The 13,662-nt window shown below is 39.8% G+C and overlaps 1 protein-coding gene across 1 annotated transcript in view; it reads right to left on the bottom strand.

Annotated features, from left to right (window-relative positions):
• The window catches only part of dlgap2a (discs, large (Drosophila) homolog-associated protein 2a), a 404,743-nt gene that overhangs the window by 126,358 nt on the left and 264,723 nt on the right, over positions 1-13,662 (bottom strand). The window contains exon 6 of the mRNA XM_036593314.1: positions 13,291-13,303. Coding sequence (XP_036449207.1) covers positions 13,291-13,303 — 13 coding nt within the window. The remainder of the gene's footprint in view (positions 1-13,290; positions 13,304-13,662) is intronic.

The raw sequence follows: 13,662 nt of genomic DNA, 5'->3' as shown, positions 1-13,662 counted from the left end.
ACCAATTTATCCTCAGATGGTGGAAAGAGACCTGAAAACGCCTACCTACTGTTCCTGCAGTGACAACTCACTGAAATACAAGGGAAAGTGGTAATAAAGTATATCCAGTGGCAGTGATTAAGTTATTGAGTCATTACTTTTAGTGAATGTTTGCCCTAAAGAATAAGATTCAGTACTTGTAGGTTCACTGGGCGAGCTACCTAAGCTAACTCATTAGCTTTCCATCAACATTAGCTTACTTTAGCAAAATTAGCTAACAGGCATTCAGAGTGGAACATATAACACAGTTTTGAGTCTAATATTGAGCTGTTGTGCTTGTTCTTGTAAAACTACAAAATAACAAGAAATTAGTAAAAGGACACGCTAGCTATTTAGCTAAGATAAGTTAGCAAGCCAGCTAATTGCTTCCTCAGGCTGCCTCGGCTGTGAAAAGCAGACTTTTCTTACTCTCCGTCATTAATGATATAGCTAAGTTGAATACTTTATTAGTAAAAAACTCCAGGAAAAGGCACTTTTTCATGAAGAGAGTTTATTTTTATGCCTCAAAACTCTTTTAAAATGTACTTTTTCCTTTGCCATTTTTTGACAATTATTAATTACAGTAAGTGCTTACTTTCAGAAAATCTTTTTATTTTCTCACCCCAGGCTGTCAAATCAGATATATGAGCTATGTTTTCTGGCATGTACAGCATTTTTTGCAACCCTGTTACCATTTTTAGGGAGATACATATGGCATTTGAAAGCCTGTGTCAAATGAATTGGTTATTGAATTGTCATTTTATGTATTAGCAAGATTAGCAAGCATGACATTTATTTATAAAATGCTTTTTGAACTTTTCAAATAAATGATAAAAATACAAAGTTTTCTATATTTCCTATATATTTAACCTCAAGGTCTTCAGAGTTTTTTTCTCTCAGAAAAGTATTAGCCAAAATGTCAGGCCAGGGTGGAGATTTCTCATTACATTCGCAAGTACTGGATGGTGTTCAGGTAATAAAGACAATTCAGCAGATTTTATCACTCAGGCCTAATGCCTATGTTTCCTGGTTAATTCCTTTTTTAAATATTTTTTTTTATATCTGTGTAATTCAGTCGTTGAGATGTAAACAAAGTGACAGATGTGAACCAATCCACAAAAAAGTAACCAAAAAAGTGCTTTTTTTCTTGTATTAGTAATTTTAAATAATGACTCTCATTTTCAAATGAACACTTCTGGCTACATAATCTACTAAATTTAATGATTAAAACCTGCACATGTTGCATGCTAACTACTTATAACCATGCATACATATTCTTTTTTTTTCTAACTATAATTTTGGTAACAGGGTTGAATGATCAAGCTTTGCTCATGAAGCCAAATTAGGTTTTTGCATAAATTGAGAAAACAGAACGAGAATACTTTCTTGTCTGGTCATTCCGCAGAAAACAGGATGATTCCTGTATTTATCGTTTTAACTAGAATGTTCTGTTTTTTTACAGGTTTGGGTAACAGTGTTGTGCATTAAATGTGGTACCACTTAAAATAACATTTTTTGGTTAAATTAAAAAATTAATAGGCAATAATCATTATTTTAACATTAAATTGCTTGGAAATTAGATAAAATTGTAATTATGGTCTGACTGGAAGATTTGAATCAATATAGTCCATAGAGAAGTTTAATGTCAGTGAGGTGGGACAGTCCCAAATCACCATTTTAAAGGTCAGTACAGAACTTTTTATGTTTTTGAGGGTCATTTAAATGCTAATTTTAATCATTTTATTATACGTCAAAATACAGATCCTTTCACTTTTTACAGAAATAAAAAAACAGCAGCCACTTTATTGCTTTCAAAAATGTAATGGGACATAAATGGAGCTCTATTTATGGAAAGTGCCAATAAACCCCAGTACAAATAAAAGTACTGTGACTGAATACCAGGAAAGAATGTACTGAAGTTCTAGAACTACAGTAGTTGTAATTCTTCACTTTCCACTTCTACTCACCACGTTATAACCTGAATACGGTATTGAAGAAAGAGGGGCAATCTAGTCTACTTGGGGGAACAAGGCAAATCTCTACAAACTCTCAGAACAAAAAGCAGCACTTTGTCCAAACTCCTGTTCGATGGGAGCAGGGTCAGTAAACAAAGCGATCGATAAGGGCTGCTTGATTATCCATCTCCCTAAAGGTTAAGTGGCGTCTCCTAGGAATGCTGGCTTTTTATTAGAAAATCAAAGAGGGGAAATCGTGTCCTTAACCCCCGGGGGCAGCGTCAGAGACCTGGGCTATTGGATTTGGATCTGGTCAGTAGATAAAGCAAACAGGGCCAGGAGACGGTGCCAGTGGTGCCCACACAGCAGGAGTGGAATGACGTTCTGCTGGTATATTTGTGAAAATCTGTTGTTTTGCTAAATAGCTATGAATACTTTATTAGAAATAACCTCAAGTAGAAGTACGATAATTTAACTCTACTCAACCTCTACAGCTTGTACAATGCTGTGAAAAAGTATTTGCCCCTCCTGATTTCTTCTTTTTTTTGCACATCTGGCACATAATTGTTTCAAATCTTCAAACTAAATGTAATATTAGACAAAGACGGAAAGGAAGGAAAAAAAACACCAGCTGGCCCTGTGTGATATAAAATAATAGCCCCCTTAGTTCCTCAATCAACCAATTAACGCTTAGAATCCGAAGCCCTCATTTTGTGGGCAACGTGTTTAGTTGTCTAGCTTTCTTAACTTCTAAATGGCTTAAGCTACAGGCATGATGTGCATATCAGAACACTCAGCAGACCCGGCCCTCGCTAGCATGAGATCACTGAGCTGTAACATCAGCATCAGTGAGTAATCTGTCTTGAAAAATCACCTAAAATCCTGATATTAGTGCTCTGCTCTTAGGCTTCATATTACAACAAATGGTTAAAACAGTGACATGATTCACACTGTACTCTGACCATCTGACCATGTACCCTGCCCTGTGACCATCAGCCAGTAATCCAGCTCCAAACACCACCCAAAATCCACTCGCTAACATTATATCTCTGCTTTTAGCCTTCATATCATAACAAAGGGTTGAAAGATTGATATGATTTATACCTCAGAACACTCATAATAGTAAACATGCACCTCAATTTGAAATTAAAAGTAAAGCCTGTCTTGCTGTGTAGAGTTTTAGCACTCAGCATGAATCCAAGAGGACAAATCAGTAAAAAAGATGGCTGCTTTGTGCTAATTATTTGTTTTCACTCAATAATAATAAGCAAAAGAATTACCATCAATTTCTAGTGTTTTCAGCTCACAGACATTCTAGTCTCTAGACCATAAAGGTATCCAAGTTCATACTTGTTTCCAAGTATCTATAGAAACACAACGTTTAGTAACAATTTTTTATCAAAAAATTAGCCAAATTCATAAAGACATCAAAATTCGGTTAACATTTACATGTCAAATAATGACATATTTCAGTAGTCCACCCTATGGCACGAGTGACTTTCTCACATAAATACTTTAGAATTGTAATTGACCAAAATACCAAAACAATTATACCATATTAATATAAAATTCTAAGAGTTAACCTAATTTAGTTGATAACTGGGGTCAACTAAACTAGACATGCCTTGACTTGATTACTGTTGAATCTAAACATCACTTAAACAGGGCCTCTTTAGCAATGTGAAGTAGGCTCAACCTGCAGCACTGTAACACACCAAGGGGCTGAGTCAGGATCAAACTCATGACCCTCAGGAGCACTACAGGACGAACCACCTGGCAAAAATGAGAGGACAGCCTCAAGTGCAGAGCAACTGAGAGTAGGGAGAAAGGTGCAACTCGGAAAAGAACCGAAAGGGGCTAAGAGCTGGGAAAATAAACTGGACAAAGAATGAGTAAAAAAGGGAATGTGGTAAACAAATACCGATACGAGGTTAGTCAGAGCAACATGCACGTAGCAGCGTGAACTCAAGACTGAGCGCCGAGCAGCGTGTACGCACCCCTTAAGTAGGGTGCCCACAGCTGCTATTGCTCAATCCTAATTACTCAGTCCTGGCTCTCCAGCCCCTCCTAGCAGCTGGAGGTGGCTTAGCAGGCTGCCTGGACATTACAAGCACACTATGTCACAATCTAAGTAAATTCCAGAAGCCCTCCAATGTGGCTGAATCAAAGCAGTTCTGCATATAAGAGTGGGCCGAAATTTCTCCACAGCAATATGAAAAATCTCAGTTTCCAGTTTATACGACAGGGTTTGGTTGCAGGTGTAGCTACCAAAGGTGACACAATTGGTTATTGAGCTTAAGGGGGGGCAATGACTGCTTCATATGGGTGATAAAGGTGTTGCAAAACCTTTTTCTTTCAATAAAATGTTTCTGCTTTTCAATGCCCACTTCCGAGTGAACTTCAACACAGCATTGTCTCATAATGTAATTTTTACAGACGTACATGGATGGAAGACTTCATTTGAGGCCTTTTCCCTCCAGCCCACAGCGCCATCTTTGCCAGAAGGCATCAGTGAAGTTATGGCGAATGAGAGGAGCAAGGCCCCTGAGATAGAAGAGCTATATCTGAAGGAAAAAAAAAAAAGCTGATGAGACATAGGCTTTTAAATGCGCAGTGCCGAGTCAGCGAGACGAATGCCCCACGGAGGAGAGGAGGGAGCATTTATTTCTTTCTTTCTTTATTTTATTGTGCAGAGCTTTTTTACATCAAAATGCCCTTCAACATGGAGCGCTGTGAGGGAGACTTGTGCCTTTATGGGGCCTCACATTCTTGAGCTCTGCAATAATAAAATAACAAAGAAAATGTTTATTAGGGAGAAAAATGTGCACCTTTTTTCCTCTTAAAGGAACACTTACACCACAAATGCAAACAGAGCTAAAATGAATAAAAGCCTTTGGTTTAATCACAACTGTTTACTGATAGATGACCCCAAATGGCCATCATTCATTATTAGCACTGTTAACATTGTCAGCACTTTTTTGGGTGAGGCACTCCTTTTAGGCCTGAGGGAGGATGTACAGTGCAGCTGACCTTCCCAGAAAGAGACATGGACTCAACACATAGTGAGCAGCTGTACAGGTGGGCAGCATTTATGACAAAAGGAACCTCACTAAACAGCTTGCTGAGGTACTCTGGTTAGAAAACAATAATTTCTGCCCTTAATCGAACTTTACCGGTCAGTATCACTACAGTTTTCATCAAAGTTTCATGTTTGCTAGGACACTCGAGCAGAACAAAGCAACAAACCCCCATAATTCCGGCTAATTATCCAAAACGAGTAAAATTGGCTGTTACAGAGCCCCACTGGTGACATTTCTACTTCATAAAAATAAGGCGTGGTCACAACTTGCCAAGGTGTTAAGACTAGCCACGCATAGGAATGAGATAATAAAGTTGTGACCACAACTTATTTATGGCTATGACTTAGTAGGTGTAGGAATGAGATAATTAAGTCATGGGCATGACTTAGTAAGTTGTAGGAAGGAGACAATTAAGGCCAAAACTTAGTAGGCGTAGGAACAAGATAATTAAGTCGTGGTCATAACTTAAGGTATGGGAACGAGATAATTAAATTATGACCACAACTTAGTAAGATGTGGGAACGAGATAATTCAGTCATGGCCATAACTTTGTTAAGTCATGATCACTACCTAGTAGGGCATGAGAAAAAAGATAATCAAGTTGTGGCCATGATATAGTAAGGCATGGGAATGAAATAATTAAGCCACAGCAATGACTTAGTAACATGTGGGAATGAGATAATTAAGTTGTGGTCACAACTTAGTAAGGCATAGGAACAAGACAATTAAGTTGTGGCCACAACATAGTAAGACATAGGAATGAGATAATTAAGTCATAGCCATGACTTAGTAGGCATTGGAATGAGATAATTAAGTCATGGACGTGACTTGGTGGGGCAAGGGGGGGGAATGAGATAATTACGTTGTGGCTATGACTTGGGAACATGGTGATTAAGTTGTGGCCATGACTTAGGCGTGGTGAGAAGACAATTAAGGCCACAGCTTAGTAGGCGTAGGAACACGATAATTAAGTCATGACCACAACTTAGTAAGATGTGGGAATGAGATCACTAAGTCATGGCCATAACTAAGTAAGGTATGGGAATGAGATAATTAAATCATGACCACAACTTAGTAAGGTGTGGGAATGAGATAATTAAGTCATGGCCATAACTTAGTAAGGCACAGGAATGAGATAAGTAAATCATGACCACAAATTAGCAAGATGTGGGAATCAGATTAGCATGATGTGGGAACGACATAATTAAGACATGGCCGTAACTTAATTAAGTCATAATCACTACTTAGTAAGGTGTGAGAACAAGATAATCAAGTTGTGGCCATGATATAGTAAAGCTTGGAAATTAAATAATTTAATCATGGCAATGACTTAGTAAGGTTTGGCAATGAGATAATTACATTGTTCCAGTGGCTTTTTACATTATGGCTTGGAAGCAAGAACACCAATCAGGTCACAGCGGTCACTTTGTTTTGAGCTTGTTTTGACCTGTTGGTTATACCGACCCAGTGCAGCACACGGTTCAACATCAGAGCAGCAGCATAAAATTTTGGGAGAGTCTATTCAACATAAATGATGAACTAACCTAACTTTGTGTAAACAGACCACAATATAGAAATATGTACTCATATGCAGTTGTGACTGATGTGTCTTTTTACTGAATTTATTTAAACACATTTCATTTTATAGTAAATTAGTTTTTTCTAGTTTACGTTTATGAACAGAGACCTACAGATGCAGTTTAGTAAAGGAAACTCATTTGTGAACCTGAGTTTAAAGTTTTTATTAAACTTAAACTTGTAACTGAGTTGCAAATAAATCTTAAACTGAAACTCTGCTTGTTCAAAAGTGATTTCAGAGCCTCTCAGTTCTACATAATGGAAACTGTTTGCATTCAGTGTTTTGTGCTTATGATTATTTTAATAGACATCAGCGTCACTAATTAATGACTCTATTAAAAGACTGGTTTACCAAGAGAAACACTGGAGTATTTTCATGAGTTAATGAAGTGAGTCTTGTTACGAAAACAGTAATAAGACATTAGAGTCATAATTAATCTTTTAGTACTTTTACTTTCGATACTTAAGTACATTTGAAGGCAAATACTTTTGTACTTTTACTCAAGTGGAGGTCTAAAGGGAGGAACTTCTACTTTTACTGCAGTAATATTTTACCTTGGGTATCTCTACTTTAACTCAAGTACATGATTTGTGAACTTCGTCCACCACTGATGTTTATGCAAAAATCTAGCTATGGTAGCACCATATATTCCTTGAAATACCTTTCAAGGCTGCATTGTGTCAGTCTGCTATCCTGAATAAAAAAGCTCAGTATTTTTAAGGAAATGAGGCAGCTTTCAGGAGCTAAGTAGACTAATGCTTAGCATGATAAGCTTTCTAGGAACGTATTAGGAACACAGCCATCACTTCTGCAGCGACTATTTTTGTCAGAGTGAACATGAACTGATGCTTTGAAAATGAGATTTGCTTCTCTTCCTCTTCGCACAGCGCACATGAGGTAAGGGCAGAGTCTCAGAAGCCTTTCAGGCCTTGAAAGAGGCCTGCGCTGATCGGTGATGTTGCATCAGCACCTTTGGAGATCGGGAAGCGCTCTACGGCGCTGCTGGCTGGACACTCTACGCTTAAGGGCTTCCTGTTACCGTTGCCGCCTCCTATAGTGTCTGTATTCACACGCAGCTCAGGCTCGGCTGAATGAAGACAAATCCCTGTAGCCTGCTGCGTGCTAACAGCATGATATGGTGCAATCAGCTACCTACACCTCCATCTACCTGTCAATTCTTCTCCTCCTCTCTGCCTCACTGTCTCTCCCTGCCTGTCTTTTATCCCTCTCTCCTTCCCTCTCTCTCTGCGGGGGGTGAGCAGCGAGAAGGTTTATTGCTGTGACTCTGTCACTATAATGACAGCTCCAGATAGCGAAGACAGATGAACCTATTCAGCTAAAAATGGCGCTTTTTTACACAAGTGGTCCAAACCATGCCTGCCGTGAGGAAAAGGAACAATGAGATCAGGTTTTTTGTCAACAAATCCTGTAGAGTAACTTCAGCGAGTGCTGGAGGTTCTGACGTTAGCTAGCTTTAAAACAGCTAAAGCCAGTGGATTAGCCTCACTAAAAACCTCTATAATACACCCAAATTTTACAGCCAAATTTAAGCCTTAAACATGCTGAACACAGATGAAAACACTCAGCCAACACATTGCAAACACACACTACTGTTGTACAAACCAAGCACAAATCATTTTTGTGCTACCACTTTTATGGTAAAACAGTCATCATGGTCCCTAAGCCCATATGAGTTATTCTAAGGGGGTGTTTAACTTGCTGAATAACTGGATAGGAGATTCAATAAGACCAATAAAGCTACAGTTTCTCGTTAGGTTGAACTGGATTTCTGCCATACTGGGCTGTTTCTAGTTATACGCAGTATAAGAGGTCATTTAAGGTTCCTGAGCCAATAATGGACTAGTGCAGGGGTCGGCAACCCAAATGTTAAGAAGAGCCGTTTTGTCCTTTCAACAAAAATCAAACCACCTTGGGAGCCACAACATTTTATGTCCTTTTTACCATCTTGGCTGTAAATATGTGCTAATGTACTAGTATAGGCTAACAAATGTAATATTATATAACGAACACTCAGACTTACTTTGCTCTACTTTAAGCTTTAGCTCAGTTATAGCTGCTTTTCTCGCATCTCTGGCAGGAAACTTTTCCTCAAAAGTAGAAAAACTTCTTGTAAAATGTTTGATATTGTATGAGGCTGAAGTCAGCTTCTCATTTGCCAGCTTCTTGTTCGTATTTTCACATTGCATTTAAATGGTGCCCGAGACGCCAGAATGTAACTGGAGCACTATTTAAGGTGGAATGGGAAAATGACTTCAGCTTTGTGACTTTTTAGTGTTTGGCAGTTTTTCGTTGAAGATTAAACGCATCAGGAAACCAGCTTGAGTGCTTATAAATGCAAATAAGTCCATTCATCTCCAAATTATTGATGTTTGCTCCGGAGCCGCATGTTGCCGACCCCTGGACTAGTATGATGTAATGTGGCACATATCCCCTTTCCAAACAACACATCTGTTTACTTCCAGAGCCTGTAAATTGTTATCAGCATATTGTAGTCATCATAGTAAAAGTATATTTTCTCAATGATGGCCAAAATCTGTAAAATTACAGTCAAATTACAGTGAATTTCCTAGGAATATTGTTTCATTAGTTCAACTAGTTTTTCTGACATACAGTATTTTACCACAATTACTTCATTTAAATAAATGCAAATGTATGTGAAATAAAGGTGATAAGTTTGGAAAAGGCTCTTTCCTGTTCCAGCATGACTGTGCCCCCATGCAAAAAGAGAGCTCCATAAAGAGATGGTTTGACAAATATAATGTAAAAGAACTCCAGTGGTCTGCACAGAGCCCTGATCTCAACCCCACTGAACATCTTTTGGATGAACCGGAACGTCAGGCCTTCTCGTCCAATATCAGTGCCCGACCTCACAAATGCTCTTTTGACTGAAGGGGCACAAAGTCCCCCAGACACACTCCAAAATCTTGTGGAAACCCTTTTCCAGAAGAGCGGAGACTGTTATAGCTGGAATGTCATGTTACATTCCAGAGACCAGACATCTTACATTGTTTCTTTCTTCATATGAATTATTCATTCTTGCTTTTTTTTTATTATTTATTCTTGCACACAAAGGACTACGATTGGGGTTGGAGGGGTGGACATCAAATAGGACAAACAGAACATCAGCCAGCGTTCTCCAAAACTCGTCCAACTTAGCAACAGTAGCTACAAAACAGAGCTTTTGTGGGCAGAGCATGGAGAGGTGAATGGAATAATTACTTAGGTGATTATGCAAAAAGTCACTGAAATGAGGGCAGCAGTGCTAGGCTATTTCCACAGGGTGGAAAAAAAAGACCCAGCAAGATGGAGGCGTTGTTATCGACGCTAACGCTCCGCTCTTAACAGCCAATCCCTTGCAGAAACGCCTGTCACAGCAGCCCTATTCTTTTTCTTTTTAAATTAATCTCACTTCATTGGAGAAAGTCGCATCAGCAGAGCAAGGGCGCTCTTTCTCTCCGCAGTGAGATTACGCTGGTTCGATAAGCGCACCGGGCTAGCGTTCAAGTGCTTATCGCATAAAGGAGTGAATTAGCAGCGTCGCAACGAAGCGAGTCATTCCGTTCCGGCTTCTTCTCTCCAACGGCTGCTGCAGCACGGCTAAAGACGGAAGCCGCGGCACGGCAGAGAGGAAACGGAAAGCGGATCTGCGGGTTAACACGGTTTAGAGAACGTGGAGAGGGGGCTTATGGACTACAGAGATAAGAGGAGGCAGAGACACGTTTTAGGCCGTAATTCACAAAGGCATACTCACTCTCTCTCTCTCTCTCTCTCTCTCTCTCTCTCTCTCTCTCTCTTCTTTCTATCTCTCTCTCTCTCTCTCTCTCTCTCTCTCTCTCTCTCTCTCTCATTTAAACTGCCCTGGATGTATTTTCTGTATCTCGAAGAAATTAGGATAGTTTAGACAAGTATTATGAGCAGCTCAAATGTCTCCAGGCGTTTTTACAGAACTTAATATTTGATTTATTCTTGGGTCTAAGAACAAAACGGCTAATTCGGACATTTTTAACGCTTTTATGCACATTTCGAATGGTGTAGGTGGACGAATCGACACGTGACGAATCATTTTACTGTACCGTGGGTGAGAGATGTTTTGTGAATCAGGTTCGTGCCCACTCAAATGCACAAAGAGTGGGCAGCAGTGGTGGAGGTGGGGTGGGGGGGTCCACATAATGTGTTTGCATTTCGGTGGCCTCAAAACCCCCCGCTGGATGTAAGGCAGTGTAGCGTCTTGCCATAGGAAAGCCCTTTATGAGTAATTCGCTTACGTAACCTTCAAGGACGAGCTCGTAGGCCAGGCTTTCAAAAGGGCTTAAAATAAGATGCACGGTTGCCACGGTAACCAGCATGCAAACTTCTTTTTCTGCTGCTGTCCCCGTGGCTTTCAGAGGCGAGGTCATAGTTTCATATCTTTATGTAAACAAGTATACTTTATTACATCTGACAGACGGGAATGTGGACTAACCCCAAGGGAGTACGGCGGATCAGGGGGCTTGATTCTCACCCATATGTAGGAAGACCTAGAGCAATCTGTATGCATGTGTAGAGTGACATAAGACGTGTGTTTTTAGCTATGTAGTCCAGTACACTGGATTTGAAATGAAGCAATGACTTGCCTGAGGTTGTAGTGCAGATTCTCAGTTTTCATTCAAGGTATTTACAGCTACATTGGCTGTTTCATATAGTACACAGTTCAAGGCACTGTATGTAATCAGGTGTTTAGCTGCTCAGTTGTTTCTTGGCCAGTTGTATTCTGTTTGTGCACAAGAGAGCTAACAAAAGATCTAGAACTGGGTGAGTGGCACAACTCTTTTAAGTGTCGGCCCCATTGCTGGGAGATCACAAGTTCGATCCCTGGTGATGCCAAAGTTATCAAAGTCACCTGTTAGTTGAGGTAACACAGTTGGCAGTTAGCATTCTCCTCTAACCGCATTGAACTGTCCAATGAATTTGCTTTAGTGCACATATAAGCCTTTACCCTCCCGACTTGGTAGCATGAAGCTGAGGAGCACCTAGCAGGCATTTGCAACTGGCAATAACTACACTGGGAAGAGAATTAGTCAAAAATCTAAAAAATACACAAAAGGTAAGCTCAAGAAAAGAACAGCCATGTAAACAGACTTGGGACAAAGGCTAATGTTCACAAGACATGAAGAGGAACCTGCACCAGAGTACAGGAATGAAGTAAGTATGGAGATAAAAATTGTAATCATATGTGAAACATGGCGGAGGTAGCATCATGATGGAGACGTGGGCCTGTACAGCTACCGGCAGAACTGTTCACTTGTCTTCATTTGTGATGTAACTGCTAATGGCAGTGGATTTTAAAGGATTATTTTGCCAAAGAAAATAACCAAAAAAGGAGCAAAGTATTTTTCAGGGCCAAAAACTGGACTCTTTTTGACTGGCCAAGATCAATTACCCAACCTGAACCACACTGGCAGCACTTCACTTCCTGAAGACAAGATTGAACACAATAAGCCCAATAAACAAGCAGAAAATGAAAATGGCTGCATTAGAGGCCTGACAGAGCAACACCAGAGCAGTGCCTGGTGATTTCTATGGGACAGCACTTCAGATTGTCACTGAGTACTAACCATGACCATTTTTCTAAGATGAGGTTTATTTGTCCAATGATCCACCGAAAAGGGAGGACTGGGTACATAAAAAGGTTGTGATTCACCTAATATAGTTATATAATCTTGAATTATGACATTATGCACTTTAGTCTGATATCCATAGTTACATTTCAAATCTAATGCTCTGCTGTGCCAAAACAACCAAAACTGTATCCCTGTTCAGTTACTCACAAATTGCACTGTCCAATATCGATCTTTGTTGCAGGATCATGGACAACACCATAAACACTTCAGCTGCACAGACAGGCCAAGGATGCTGACCAGCTTTAACACAGCAAGCTCCACTGGCATTGATTTAGCCACTCTTTGTAATCCTCTTGCTTGGGCTTGCCTCAGTGTGAATTTGCAGAACAGGGAAAGCACTAGACCATTCTGTGTGGCAGTGTACGGACGTCCATGAGCTGCCCATCTGTACTCTAGCACTTTTTTCCAAATACTGTAACCGAAGCAGAATTTGCAAAATGAAGAGATTATAATTTAATAGTGGTATAAATCAGTGGTCACCAACCCTCCTCCTGGACATCTACCCACCTGTAACTTTCACATCCAACCCAATCTAACATACCTCTTTCAGGATTTTGAAAGGCAATAGTTAGACGGACCAGGTGCTGTCAAATAGGGTTGATGCTAAAGTCCGGAGGAAGGTGTATCTGTTGGAACAGATTTGATGACCACTGGTATAAATGGAGCTCCTGTGACTGTTACTAACAGGGCAGTTATTGGTAATTTTCTAAAGAAGTATAACCTCGACCCTTTTAACCATGATCAGTTTGCTACGAGTGCAGCTGTCATGGGTATTCTATACATCAAGGCCAGGCAAACAAGTTTCACATACCTAAAGCTCCGCCCACAAATGGATTCTTTCACAACAGCAGTTGCAAGGCTGGACATGTCACTTTCATCAAGTATCTTGACTGTTTAGCCTTCTGCTTTTGCCATAATGCTGATATACGTAGCAAGTATGATGGGGATAAAGTCATCAAAATGGCCCCCCAGTGGGCTGTGCTGGTCCTGCTAGGGGCCATTAGTTCTTAACCCCTTAAATGGCCAGGGCCCACCGGTGGCCCAAAGTTTTATTACACACTTCTATAACCTAAGAATAGCGCAACCATTTTGCGCTGAAGTCCCTGTAATTACTATATATATTTATACTATATATAATTAATTATATATATATATATATGTATGTGTGTGTGTGTGTGTGTGTGTGTTGTCGGAACAAAACCTTGTATCCCCATTTTTGATGTTTTTCAGTTTTGGACATAATTTGAAAATACCTGTTGGCTTTTACATTGTAAATAAATTTCATGATGAACGCACCAAACAAAATGGTCCAAAATTCTGGTTCCAGTGACTTACATTAAAAGTACAGT

The sequence above is a fragment of the Colossoma macropomum genome, unplaced genomic scaffold (assembly GCF_904425465.1).
Source record: "Colossoma macropomum unplaced genomic scaffold, Colossoma_macropomum, whole genome shotgun sequence".
Classification (NCBI taxonomy): Eukaryota; Metazoa; Chordata; class Actinopteri; order Characiformes; family Serrasalmidae; genus Colossoma; species Colossoma macropomum.
The sequence above is the reverse complement of the archived record's forward strand: the minus strand, read 5'-3'. Positions and strand labels throughout refer to the sequence as shown.